Source organism: Leptonychotes weddellii, chromosome 6 (genome assembly GCF_054177405.1).
Source record: "Leptonychotes weddellii isolate Sample4059 chromosome 6, ASM5417740v2, whole genome shotgun sequence".
Taxonomy (NCBI): Eukaryota; Metazoa; Chordata; class Mammalia; order Carnivora; family Phocidae; genus Leptonychotes; species Leptonychotes weddellii.
Window position 1 is genome coordinate 108,674,037 of NC_138374.1, and position 13,480 is coordinate 108,687,516.

A 13,480-nucleotide genomic window follows, 5' to 3' on the forward strand; every position below is an offset into this window, starting at 1 on the left:
TTTAACAACAGATGCAAAGAGTCTGCCTATGGAAGGAGACAGGTCACTACACTGGTTGGAAGCTTATTTTGTTTTTAGGTCTTCAGATTCATTGCTACCTTCCAGGAACAGCTGAAAGAGACCAGAGACCCAAATGACAGCATGCACGTTCCCTCCTTCGAGGCTGTCCAGCCACTTTTTCATCAGTACAGGGGCCTCTTGGGAGAGAAAACAGTTTCATGCCCTCCAGAACTAAATGAGGTTAAGAAGGTCATTGCCAAGCAGTGGGGGCAAGGGTGTCTCAGCTCCAGCAGGCTTACACCCCTTTTCCAGCAGTCCTGAGTGGAGGTGCTAGTAGTAAGAGCCGCTAGGAAGAGGCTTGACGGTGAAAGTGCTTCTGCACAGCTAGAAAAGCTACTGACAAAACTGGCCCCAGTGGCTTTTAACTTGGAGAATTCCAGGGAATACCTACCTCCAAGAAAAGGAAAGCAGTTCTAGACAGAAAATCACGTTTCCAACAGACACAAAGAAAAGCATACTGCCTGTCTGTGTTTCTTCGTATTGAAAATTTAAAATAATGTCTTTTGCCTGCTCCCTCCCTGCCAACTCTCCTCTTCCAGTCTGAGCCCAAACGTGTCTCTTCTCCTTCCAGCCTTCCTATTTCTTTTCTTTTTTTTTTTCTTTATTGGCTTTAACCAGGGAAGGGGAGGGCAAGAGATGATTGGCTCCATGAGAGCAGCCTGGCCCTGCCCATCCCCCTCCCACACCCTCCCAGTGGAAACAGCTGGAATGAGAAGTAGGGAGGGAAGGCTGGGATTGGCTGTGAGTCAGTGGCAGGGTGGGGTGGGGCAGCACGGATGAAACATTTACCTGTCCAGGTAAGTCTGGAGGAGGTCAAAAGAAGAAAACGGTGGAAGGCAGGGGAAGCAGTCTCTGTCTCCGTCCCTGCCCTTGGCAATAAAAGGGTATTTCTCTCCTCTCTTCAGCCCCTCATCCAGTGAAGGTGAGTTAATTACTAACCAACTATTGCTTATTCTGCAACAAGAAGGGGTGCTTTGTGGGAAGTCAGAGCCACAGGGTTGTGGGGAGCCCTGTGCACCCCAGCCAGGGGGCTTTCCTCTCTGTTCCTCAACTCTGTAAGGCCAGTCTGGGAGCAGAGTAGACTGATAGCTTCTTAAGGTTGGAATGCTTTTGTGGAGACCAGGGCTGAGATGCATATTTTTTTTCATCTGCCTATTTCGTTGGATAAGCATATTTTGCAGACAACAAGAAAAATAAAATAGGTTTGTTTTGGAAATTTCCATCTCTGAGCAATTGAAACTGAGTTGTGATTTTGGAAAGGAAGAGTTAGAGTACAGGGAGTTAAAATGGGGGATCACCCAGGGGAGAAAAGTGCCTCAGTTTCTCCATTGCATTTCCAAAAGGAAATTTTCCCCTGGCTTTATCAACTCAATGTCTATCTTTATTTAAATAAAGGGTGCAGGGTGTGTGTGTGTGTGTGTGTGTGTGTTCAATAATGGTACCGTGATAATGGAGCTCTCTGTGGACAAGCGTGTAAGGTATGAGGTGTGCTAGGTTGTTTGTAAGGGGATGTGAGGCTCAGAAAACTCCAACTCAGACTACCAGTTCGTCTTTGGAAAACCCACAGATAATCTAGTTAAAAGGTTCAACTCAGTTAATGTTCCGACTTTGCCTGCTATTAGACACAGAGACTGGCAAATAGCCGCTTGCTGGGCTGTGCCAGGACCCCACCCACATTAACATTGCACGGTAGTACCTCGAAACTGGTAGGAGTTCTCAGTGGGGCTCGGGCCAAAGTAGGGTGGCGGAGTCCACAAACAGAAGAACCAGACCACTGTGGTGGCTTGGCTTTGTCTTCCTCCAGGTGTCCCAGCTGACAGAATGTGTGGCAGGTTTACCTGCACAAAGAAGCTGGATGTCAAAGTCAATTCAGAGTAGCAAGTCAGCTCTCCATTATCCACCTTGCGCAGGGAGGTGTTAACATTCTGGCCCCTAACTTCGCCTCTTTTCCTCCTGCGGCAGGAAAGAGCGAAGTGGGAAGACCCCCGTGCCAGGCTCCCAGGGCCTGGCACCTGCAAGCCCTAAGCAAATGTGGGTTTCCAGTCCTGGCGACCGGAGCTTTCGGTTTTAGCTGAGCCCACACCACAGAACCAGCCCACCAAACTCACTGACTGAGGGCTGCCATCCATGGTGAACTTGTCAGTGATAAGATAACCTGCAGTGTCGAACAAAGCTCTTCTGTGCAGAAGATAGGTCGACCCACCCTTTGCCTCAAACCCACCTGTGAAATAGGAGATTATAATGTTGACTAAACACACTCAGAAACTTGGCCATGTGCTCATGGAGAAGCATATACACGTGGTGCAACTTATAGTCCTCCTGGCATTTTTCTTAGGATGTTCCCCAGCCTGAGGCATATTTCTGGACAGTCAGCAAGAAGGAGAGACACGTGGTCTGAGAGAAATAGGAAATCTCTTTGACTCTTTGGGAGAGAAGTTGAGCTCTTGAAAGATATGGGGGTGGGCTCACGGGAGGAGGGTGACAAGGGGGATTTGGGCCTGTTTAGAAGGTACAAAGAGGAATGGGGCTGGAGCCCTGCGCACCCCGACTCCCCCACCCATGCCAGAATTCCTCATGCTCTTTATTTACTTTCCTCCAAGACTTGGCTGGTTTCAGTGGAGTAGTTAATGTTTAATGTCTTTTGCACGGGTCGCCCTGACTATAGGCTGTGCGTATTTCATAACCCATTTCCTCCTCCCCTCAAATCCTCCAAAGAGGTCAAGGGTTAAAAGATACCAAACTCTCACCTTGAGAGTTTTGCTTGTTTCTCAGGCTTCTTATCAAGTAGGAATACCTCAGGTTTCGATGGCTGCCCTGAAATAGTCCCCAAGTTTCAAGGTTGTAAAGTTGGTGAAAGGAAATGCAGCATCCAGGTAGGCCAAAGTGGCGAAGGAGAGTGGAAGGGTGGGACAAAGAGAGGAGACTCTTTATTTTTTTTTTTTAAAGATTTTATTTATTTGAGAAAGAGAGAGGGAGTACAAGCAGGGGGAGCGGTAGAGGGAGAGGGAGAAGCAGGCTCTCTGCTGAGCAGGGAGCCTGATGTGGGGCTCGATCCCAGGACTCCAGGATCATGACCTGAGCTGAAGGCAGATGCTTAACCGACTGAGCCACCCAGGCACCCCAAGAGAGGAGACTCTTAATGGTTCTGGCTCTTTGGATCAGAAAATGAGGCCTGGAGACAAGATGCAAGCACCTTAGAGCTCATTTGGCCTTGGTTTTGGGTTCAGATTCAGCTCTGCAGGGATTCCCTAGTGCCTGATGACATGATCCTCAGTGACATTTGGTGTCATTTGTTTACTCTGGAAATATCTATCGTGGGGGCAAAAAGCTGGCCTGGAATCATAAAGCGGAATCAGATGATTTCGAGGGTTTAAGGTGTGAAGTAGAAGGAGAAGGGTGATCTTAGGGCTTTTCGTGTTTAGCCAGGGGTGGCTGATGACCCTTCTTTAGGTCCATGGCCCTCTTGCATCCCTGGAGGGGCTGCAATCCACATGCTGTTATAGGTCATCCCCTGCTTCCCTTTGGAAGGGGAAGTGGAAAGAGCCCCAGATTTCTCATCTGTCAAAGGAGAAAATATCGCATCTTACCTTAATTATCAGGCTATTTTAAAGATCTCATTAGCATATTGAAAGCACTTTGTAAGCTATACGGTGCTATGTGTTTTTGAAGCAGTGCAATTCATATTGTTTCTCTCACTTCCAGCTACTTTAGTTACTTCCAACTACTTAGTTCCAAAATGGGAGTGTGATAGGTTGCCCCGGGAGGAAGGAGAGGCTAGCGAGCCACCATACAGTCCGAAGAGTACTTAGAAGAACAAAGGCAGTAATTGTTTTTGAAAAGAAGAGGCAACATCTGGTCACCCATTCACAGAGAATATTATATTAACTACAGTGATTAATACAGTATTAATAATTACTGTATTAATTACAGTATTAATAATTAATAATTATGATTTTACAGAAATATTTTAAGAAAACTAGAGCCAAAAACTAGACCCTTGGATTTACAATGACTACTTGGAAAGCATGCCTTTGCCTTATAAGTTTTGCTTGCCCCACGTCTCTTAGGTGCTTATAAATGTTAGTTTAACTGAAGCATTGCCCCAATTCCATTGAGCCATCTATCCTCAGGGAAATAAAATACATAGGAAAGAGTTTATAGTAATAGGGTAAGAGCCAACAAAAAAGAGGTCTTCCAACAGCTTAACTCAACAGTTACTAGAACAGATGACAAGTTTATTTGTCCAGCATTTTCTGAACACCTTCTGTGTGCCTAGGCTTCTGAGCAATGCATCTCTTTGGCTGTAATGGCCTCAGCCCTACAGAATGTTAAGAATGAGTTAGTACCTTCTGGATCTAAACAGTCATGAATGGAGTGGATGGCTGAGGTGACTGAATTCCATCCACATGATTTCTCATGTTTCTGTTTCTTTGGAGTTCTGGGGATTGGGAAAGTAACCTCATGAAGAAACCTGAAGGACTACTTTACCCGATGTTGATTTATTGCTAGGTTTCTTTGGCATCTCTGTCCCCTCTGGTCCTGTCTCTATCTCCTGAGAGGGTCTAGACCCTTACGAACTCCGTGTGTCTGGCTCACTGGGATTTTTTCCTCTTCTTTCCCCATCGTCCTGCCCCTCCCTACCTGCCCCACTTGCAGGCCTCCCCCAAAGCAGGAGAGGAGCTCCATGAGGCTGCATGCTTCTCCGCTCTACAGGGTTGGCAGGCTGACTCACCCAGCACAGCCCAAAACTGACTTGGACCTGGAAGCAGTTATTAGCAGGGGCCGAAGGGACAACCTCTCTGGGATCCAAACCCCAGGTCCCAAGATCTATTTCTATTTACAGAACACAGTTTTCCTAGGACATTTTATCTAGTATTGGGAGGGTAGGAAAGGGGGTTAAAAATATAGCATGGTGTCACAGGAAAAATAGGGATTCAGAACCAGACAAACTGGATTCCGATTCTAGCTCTCCCCAAATTCTCAATTTGACCTTGCAACTGTCTTTTAAACTAAATTCTTCCAGGATTTCATTTTAACATAAGAGAGTCACCTCTGGCCTTTTCAGACCTTGACTGAAATTTTCAGAAGGAAGATAGTACTGCCTTCCTTTGCTATTACTGGTGGTACAGTGAATTAGGAACTTTTTTTTTCCCTACGAGTTGGAGTCAGGGGGAAGCCAAATAGGCCACTTCTCTTGTTCATTTGACAAAGTTTAGGGAACTTCACTGGAAATAAGCGCAACATCGAGGGGTGGTGCCCAAGAGGGAAACTGGGTTTGTGTCAGCCTCTGGGCTCATGTGCGTGCCTCCCAGACTAGGGAGGTGATTGATGGTGGCTGTGGGGGGTGGAGGGGGGTGATGGTGATGGTGTTGGCTCGGATGGCAGCGAACAGTTACTGCACAATGTGTTTTATGTGCAGTATATCAGTATTTGTTCGCGACAACCCTATGTGGTTGGTACTACTGAGGACCCTGTTCCTTCTCTCCCATTTAACCCAAACCCTTCTTTTCTAAACTTTTGTTGCCTTACTTCAGTTTATTTTGATCCTAGATGGATCTTGCCTTTTTCTTATTACAAGAACAGTAGCAGTTCTTATCTTATTCATTAAGTATTTACTACCAACTAAGCTGTGCTAACTGTTCTCATTTAACCCTACATTCACCCGATTTAATGAGAAAAACGGAGTCAAAGAGTAATTTGCCTCAAGTCACATAACTGGAAATGGTGGAAATGGGATTTGAATCCAGATCTGACTGTCTCCAAACCCATGTACTGTTTGGAGTGATGGAAATGTAGGTTAAGCCCCCTGATTCAGAGAAAGAAGGCCACCAGGAGTGATGGAATCTCCTTTCTGATTGGACTGCTCCCCGCCCCCACCCCCTGCCCGGCCCTCCCCACCTGCACTAAGTCCGCCCTTCTGCACGTGCCCGAGCCCGCTTCTGTGTCCTTCCACGCAGGCCAGGCCCGGAGGTTTGGGTGACAGCTGTTCACGGCCCCTTCCAGCTCTCTGCTTGCTGGGCGTCCCTGCCGCCACGCTGCTCCAGGGCCTGGGCAGAGCCTTGCCAGAGAGCCTCAGCTCGGCTCACACGTGGCTTTGATTCTTCTCTTTTCAGGCCGGCTTGGGACACCCTCCACTTCCCTCCGCTTCCCCTCTGGGAGCCCCTTTCACCGCCCCCCCGCACCTTGCTTCGGGCGATGCCCCAGAGCGAGCTGTGGCCAGCGGGGCCTGGCTCGGAACCCGTGACCCACATCGGCAGCTGTGACAGCATCATGAGCACCACGTCCACCCGCTCTGGATCTGTACGTACTCTCGGTCCTGCCGCCTGGCCGGCTCTCTGCACGCCCGCCCCGCCCCGCGCCTGCCCTGCCCACCACCGGCCTCACTGCTCCTCCGCTTTCATCTTCCTCCTCAGGAAGTGAATCACACCAGTTGGTATTTCTGCCTCTGATTCACCCTGGTTTTCTAGAGAATAAGGTGGGACCGCCCCAAAGAGCAGGAGGACAGATGAGACTTGCTCCCGGTTTTCATTCATTGGGGGCTAAGTTGAGGTGAGAGCGAGGGCCAGTGATCTGAGCTCCTGGTGGAAAGGATGGATGGTAGATCCCTGGAGCACAGGTATTCCCGAAGTCTCCTGCAGCAAGCTACATTCCTTTTAGGAAGATCAAAGAGAAAAGAGTGATTAGGAGCCTGGGTTCTGGAGTCAAGCAGGTCTGAATTCTCTACCTATAAGCCGAATGGCCTTGGGCAAATTACTTAATTTCTGTAAGCTTCAGTCTCCTCAATTTTTGGGTGGGGATAATGTAAACACCGAAATCATAGGGTCTTCCGGGAGAGTACAAGACATGCATATAAAGCACTTAGCACATGCCTCTATGTAGAAAAGAAGTAGCCTATCTCTATGAGCAGCGATTCAGAATCTTCCAAAGTCATTGTGTTTAAGAGTGAGTGTGGCATGTAGTAAATTGTAATTTTTCTGGGAATGAATGTAAATCTCAGTTGCCGTAAGGCTGGTGTGAAAGAGTGAAGTCCGCCGTATGTCCATATGTAAGCATGCCTTTGTTCTTGTTATTCATCATGTACATAATAACCCTTGAGAATTTATACTTTATTGCTTTATATCCTATAGAGGTACTTGGAAATTTAAGGATTATAAGGATCTCTACCAAATGTCAAAGATGTTTAATATAGTCTGTGAGTTTTGATATGTAAAAATTGAGTAGAGAAAGCAGTGCACTCTCACACACACACACACACACACACACACACACACTCCAAAGTGCCCACAATCTGTATATCACTTCTTTTTGACCTGAGATGATGGGACCCCAGAGACATCTTTCTGTTTCTGTTAGGCTGAGGCCAATTTGAGCAGTCACATACTACTGGACAGGGATTGTCCAGTGGCAGGGATTGTGGCAGGGATTAAAGGTTTTCAAAGTGCATCCTCCACAAAGGAGAAATTCAGAGTTGGCTTATCTTTGGCAAGGCTAGTTTAGGAAGAAAAGGGCAGTAAAGAAGATTTTGTTCAGGGAACCCCTGGAATCGACTTCAGGGCTTCCAAGGGCTACATGTGGGGCTTCCTTTGACATGTAAGCCTCACTTTTGTCAACTGACAGATGGCTCTTTAAGGAGCCAGGGGAACTGGTAGGGTTATTCTGACAACCATCTCCCAGGATATATTTAGGGCTGTCTCAAAATCTTCCCCGGCCATCTGAGCGGGTCTGGAGAATATATAACTCTGAAGTATCTCAAATATTAGGAAGAGGGTTGAGATACACGCCAGGAAGGGACTCAAGCCAAATTTCTTACATTTCCATTTGCCCTTTTGGTTTTCCCTTCAACCTTCAACTTTAGAGAGAGCGACCATTCTCTGGATCTTGCTGGCCTTGTAGAACATGAGCAATAACCATTTAAAATGGCCATAACACTTTTTTCCAAATATCCCTATGTGCTTTTTCATCATGACAATTATTTACTTAATATCTACTTGATATTTCACACTAAGTTGCTTTCTCCTCCTCCCATACCCGTCCAGTTTCTCTCCCCTCCCCCCTTCAAGTTAATATTTGCTTAAGAAATGCACAATTATTTGAATGTTAGCCAGAGCCAAATGCCACCAAGAAAGTAAATACACGAAGGAAAAAGTCCTGTATGGAATGCATTTCAAAGTCAAGTATAAATTATTCAGTAAATGTATCTGTGGCTAGTCATGCCACTGTTCCCATTGGCCTGACAGCCAGTGCTTGGCGGCAGTTTCTTGTTTGTCCTCATACTGCCCTTGACATACCAGATCGCAGATGCAAAAGTCCTTTGAAAAGTTAAAAACAATACCATTCAAGTTTAAGGTCAAATCATTATGTTGTCCATGTCACTTAGGGCTAAATCAGAGACACACAAAGTGAAGCGCTTGACACAGGTCACACAGAGGACCCGGAATTAGAACCTGGGACTGCTTCTGATCTGTTCCCCTAAGTCTTGCAGCCAGGACTGGGTGAAAATGTTGGTTGCCATCTGGCTGCCCAGCGCTGGGTGCTAGCGGGCCAACAGCCCGGCAGTGTCTGCCCTGTCCGTGCCTGCAGTTTCAGGAGGCAATCCCTGCAGCGCACGTTTGCGGAGAAGCCTCTCAGAAGGGTTTCCAGCTCTTCAGCATTCCTTCAGGACACGGGTGGTTCTCAGCCCCACCAGTTTCTGTGGAGCTCCCTCTCACAGCTCCCTCTCCCTCTCTGTCCTCCACGCCTCATTCCAGAGTGATAGCAGCTACGACTTCCTGTCCGCTGAAGAGAAAGAGTGTCTGCTCTTCCTGGAGGAGACCATCGGCTCACTGGACACTGAGGCTGACAGTGGACTGTCCACTGACGAGTCTGAGCAAGACACAGCTCCTCAAGGCCCCCGAGCTCTGCCCATAACCCAGCCTGCTCCCCAGGGTAAGAGAGACTGTCTGGGGTGGCACCTTGGGCAAACCCAGAAAACCAGTACATCTTTATGGCTACTTTGTACCTCGCTTGCCCTGTGCTCTAAGGGTCACGGGCAGAAGAAACAACAGCACTCCTCTCCACACTCCTGGCTAGAATTAAGGCCTTGTCCTGGAGAGGAGGAGGGACTGCTGACAAGCCAGCTTCCTCTGTCTTTCTATGAAGTCTCATAGAAGGCCTGGAGGGAAAAGCGTTTGACTAGCTCCCGTCCTCTCACAGAGAAATTCTGAAGAGACATGACCACAGAAGTGCGGGAGGGATTTGGGGAGCGGTGGGTGGTTGCTCTGGGGACACTAAGTGAGTCTGGAGAGCTAATCTGGGTGATCCAGGAGGATCAGGTTGCAAGAGATAAGAGGGAAGGGCTCCCTTAACTTCATTGGGTGGCAACTCGAGGCTCCTGGGAGAGAGTGTGGAAGCCAGTAGTAGTGAGGCTCCGTAGAATGGGGCCAGGATGACACGCAAGTGTGGCCATGACTGTGGGGCCATATATCCCAGAGTGAGGGGGGCACTTGACTCCTGACGACAGCCCCACTGGTATCGGGACTGCAACCATGTATTCATCCATTTAGCGAATCTTAACTGACAATGTGTTAGACCCTCTGTGGAGATAGAGCACTAAATGGGGGCAAGGACTTCACGGCTCCCTGAGACTGAGTCTCTGGCCCAGTGGGCCCGATGCACCTGCCTAGCTTGCTGGAAGGACGGAGCCCATGTGACTTTCTGGTGTGGGGACAGCTGTAGCATCAGGAATCATTCAGGTGCTTATAGAAAGTAAAGGTGGGGGCACGTGGGTGGCTCAGACAGTTAAGCGTCTGCCTTCGGCTCAGGTCATGACCTCAGGGTTCTGGATCAAGCCCTGCTCAGTGGGGAGCTTCTCCCTCTCCTTCTGCCCCTCCCCCTGGCTCATGCTCTCCACCTCCTCTCAAATAAATAAATAAAATCTTAAAAAAAAAGAGAGAGAGTGAAGGTGGAGGAAGGCAGAAGTCTGGTCAAATCAAGAGCACATCGGCTGTTGATGCTATTCATGTTCAGTGCTTCCCCTGAACTTTGTTACCTGGGCGCCCGCCCCAGGGTAGCTGGCAGGCTGTCCTGAATCTCTCCCCAATGCTGGTGTTTCTGTAGACGGTTAGGAAGAGCTCGAGGCAAGGACATGGAGTTACGTGAGGCTGCTCTTGCCCCAACCCTCATGAAAAATTACTCCTCAGTTGTCAGGAATCTGCTTAGTGTCCATCTGTCAGTCTAAATGATATCCAGGCAACAGTGTGGTCCCTTTAAGAGCAAAGAATCAACAAAAAACAAAACCCATTGCTAGGTGGAGATCAGAGTTCAGGAAGTATTTGCTTTGCCCTGGGCAGCAGGGTTCTCACCTCTGTCTACTCTTCTTTGCCTGTTCTCCGGGACCCTCACAGGATATCCAGGGGAGAAGATCATTCAGCAAGGACCAGAGCCAAGGAGAGGGACTCAGCCCAGCTCAACCCATCTGCCTGAGCCCCAAGGCCTGGGCCTCAGGTCTGGCTCCTATAGCCTCCCCAGAAATATCCACATCGGCAGCAACCAGAACCTCAGGAAAAGCACCACCCAGACTAATAGCCACTGCTCGGGGGAACCGGAGGGGCTCGTTCCCGAGCCTAAGAAAGAGCAGGTCAGCCAAAGCAGTGAGCCCAGCCAGGCTCCAGCTGGCCCCCAGCTGCCTGCCCGGCAGTTGGACACAGTGCCCATCCCTCCGCCAGAGGCCTTCCGGGACGGCCAGCCCGAGCCACGCGAGCGAGGCCGCCTGCCCCCGAGGCCCGGGCAGCAGAGCCACGCGTCACTCCGCCCCCAGGAGAGCAAGGAGACTTCCTCAGAGGCCATGTCCCAAAAGGCCAGTGAGAAAGGCTCGTCAGGGGAACTAGGGCAGCCTCGGCCTCCTCCCGCCACGTCATCTCAGAATGTGAGAGCCGAAGATGCTCCCGTCCCACCAGGGGGGGACCCCGGTGCCCGGCTGACCCCCCTCACAGCCTCTAAGCCCCGGAAGCTGCCACCCAACATCGTTCTGAAGAGCAGTCGAAGCAGTTTCCACAGCGAGCCCCAGAACTGGCTGTCCCGCCACTCGGAGGCCGGTCCCGGAGACTCGGGCCTGGCCTCGTCCTCGCTGCAGGAGCAGAAGAAGGCGCGCCGAGAAGCCCTAGAGAAGCTGGGGCTACCCCAGGACCAGGATGAGCCCAGCCCCCACTTAAGTAAACATGCCAGCTCCACCCCCCTCCAGGCTCGGGCTCCGGTTCAGCCTGCATGTCCAACTCAGGGCATAGCCACCGTGCCCACTGGAGGAGAGGCTCCAGCCCCAGCTCCAAGGCAGGGAACTTCTCCGGGGAAGACCCCGACTCCCACTCCAGCTCAGGGGTCTCCTCCAGGCAAGGGTTTGATTCCTGCCCAGGAACCCACTTCAGGGAAGGCGCCAGCTGCCAAATCCATGCCAGTTCCTATCCCTAAGGTCCCTGGGGTAAGTAGGCCCCTGACCCAGCCAAGGCCAGACTCAGGACTGACTCTCCAGAAGAGCAACATCCCTGGCCTGAGACAGATGAACTTCAAGTCCAACACTCTGGAGCGCTCAGGCGTGGGGCTGAGCAGCTACCTCTCGGCTGAGAAAGACCCCAGCCCCAAAACCAGCACCTCTCTGGGCAAAGACTCCTTCTTGGACAAGATGTCTCCTAATGTCTTGCGTAACTCGCGGCCCCGCCCTGCCTCCTTGGGCACAGGGAAGGACTTTGAAGGGATCCAGGTGGGCAAGTTGGCTGAACTGGAGCGGGAGCAGAGCACCAAGCGCCTGTCCTACCAAGGACAGAGCCGTGACAAGCTGCCTCGACCCCCCTACGTCAGTGTCAAGATCTCCCCAAAAGGCGTCCCTGATGAGCACAGAAGGGAAGCTCTGAAGAAGCTGGGACTGTTGAAGGAGTAGTCACTGGCCCCCAGCATGGCCCCCAGCATAGCCCCACAGCCCCTGCCATACAAGAGGAGGCTTGGGGCCTTTCCCACCCAACAGCTCACAGCTTGGGCACGAGCAGGCTTCTCTCCAGGGCGCTCCTCTCTCTGAGGTGAAGGGGAGGAAGAGGTGGGTCTCCAGGCATACGCATACGTTTATATTCAGAGTGGTTGTGTCAATGAGTGCCTGCCCAAATCATCCTGAAGGTGATTTCCACAAGACAGTGTGCGTGTGCGTGTATGTGTGTGTGTGTGCGTGTACGATAGGCTGTAATTATCACTGAAGCTATTTATGTGACACAAGGAGTCATTGCTCAGAGTTCTGCTTGTGTTGGAGATTTTCTTACCGTAGGTAGAGTTCAGCCCAGCCAGAACTGAGGGGACAGAGGTGGCTAAGCCTGAGAAAAAAAGTCAGATGAGACAATGGATGTGCCGGGGCATTAGGCAGATGCCGGGTCATATGAAATGTGGGCCTCCCAGAATCCCCGCATGGAAGGAGACTGGCTCCTACCTTGCAGGATCCCTCTCTCAGTTCTGAACTTCCGGACGGGGCCCAGGAGGAGTAGCTTTGTCATCTCCTCCCCAACTCTACCTTCTCACTGTCCCCAGTCCCGAGGACAGGACACATCCCTGTAACTAAAACTCTCCATTGACTGGGAGCAGGAGGGCTCTGGGTGGCCTGAGGAGGCAGGATAAGTGACCACCCAGCACGCTTCAACTGGGGAGGATCCTGGCCCGTGGGCCTGGCGAATTTATCATCACAAACCGTGCAGTGATCCCTGTCGCTGCTGTCCCTAACCTCCTGCTGCCTACCTCAGCCCGCACACGACTGACCCCAGGGCTGGGCCAACCCTGAGATGGAAGTCTAAGCTCTGAGGCTTTAGAAATACCGAAGAACTATTTGAGGACTTTGTCTCGGCTACTGCATGTAGTTTTGTCCGTTTCCATGGGAAGGCAACCCAGTACATTCTCTGCTAGTTATTCACATAATATCCGAGCTGGGAAGAATCTTAGAGAGGAAGGAGACTCTCGTGTCCCACACTGTTGGGGAAAGGAAGCGACTCATCCGTGGTCATTCTGCTGTCCTGTAACAGAGCATTGACCCTGGCTTCTCATTCCACGCTGCGTGCCGCCTCCCTCACATGGCACCCTCAGGATCAGCAGTCACATTCAAAGGCTCAGCCCTCAGGCCCTTCAAGATCCTAAGGTGTCTTCTGAAACATCAGAGATTAAACGTTGTTCAAGACCATATTGAGTGTTGTTTTTTCTACTATGTCTTTGGAAAGTAGCACTATAATAACTCATTATGAACCCCAATTCCCTGACCATGTTGTGCAACTTGACAAAATGCCAAGAGAGGGTAATAGGAATGGGTGGTATCGGCTTGTGGATACACTTTTGGAAATCAGGCACAGCTAGACATGACCCCTGTTTCCCCTAAGGAAATAAATATCATTCATGGCTGCGGTTGGAGCGCAGGATCCCCAGA

At 50.2% G+C, this 13,480-nt stretch overlaps 1 protein-coding gene across 1 annotated transcript; it reads left to right on the forward strand.

Moving 5' to 3' along the window:
* The first annotated feature begins 762 nt into the window (after positions 1-762).
* Positions 763-13,240, forward strand: C6H1orf116 (chromosome 6 C1orf116 homolog). The gene is made up of 4 exons (XM_006730402.3): positions 763-982; positions 6,174-6,360; positions 8,808-8,985; positions 10,443-13,240. The coding sequence occupies exons 2-4, from the start codon at positions 6,256-6,258 to the stop codon at positions 11,966-11,968; spliced, it is 1,809 nt and encodes a 602-aa protein (XP_006730465.2). The 5' UTR covers positions 763-982; positions 6,174-6,255; the 3' UTR covers positions 11,969-13,240.
* Positions 13,241-13,480: the final 240 nt, after the last annotated feature.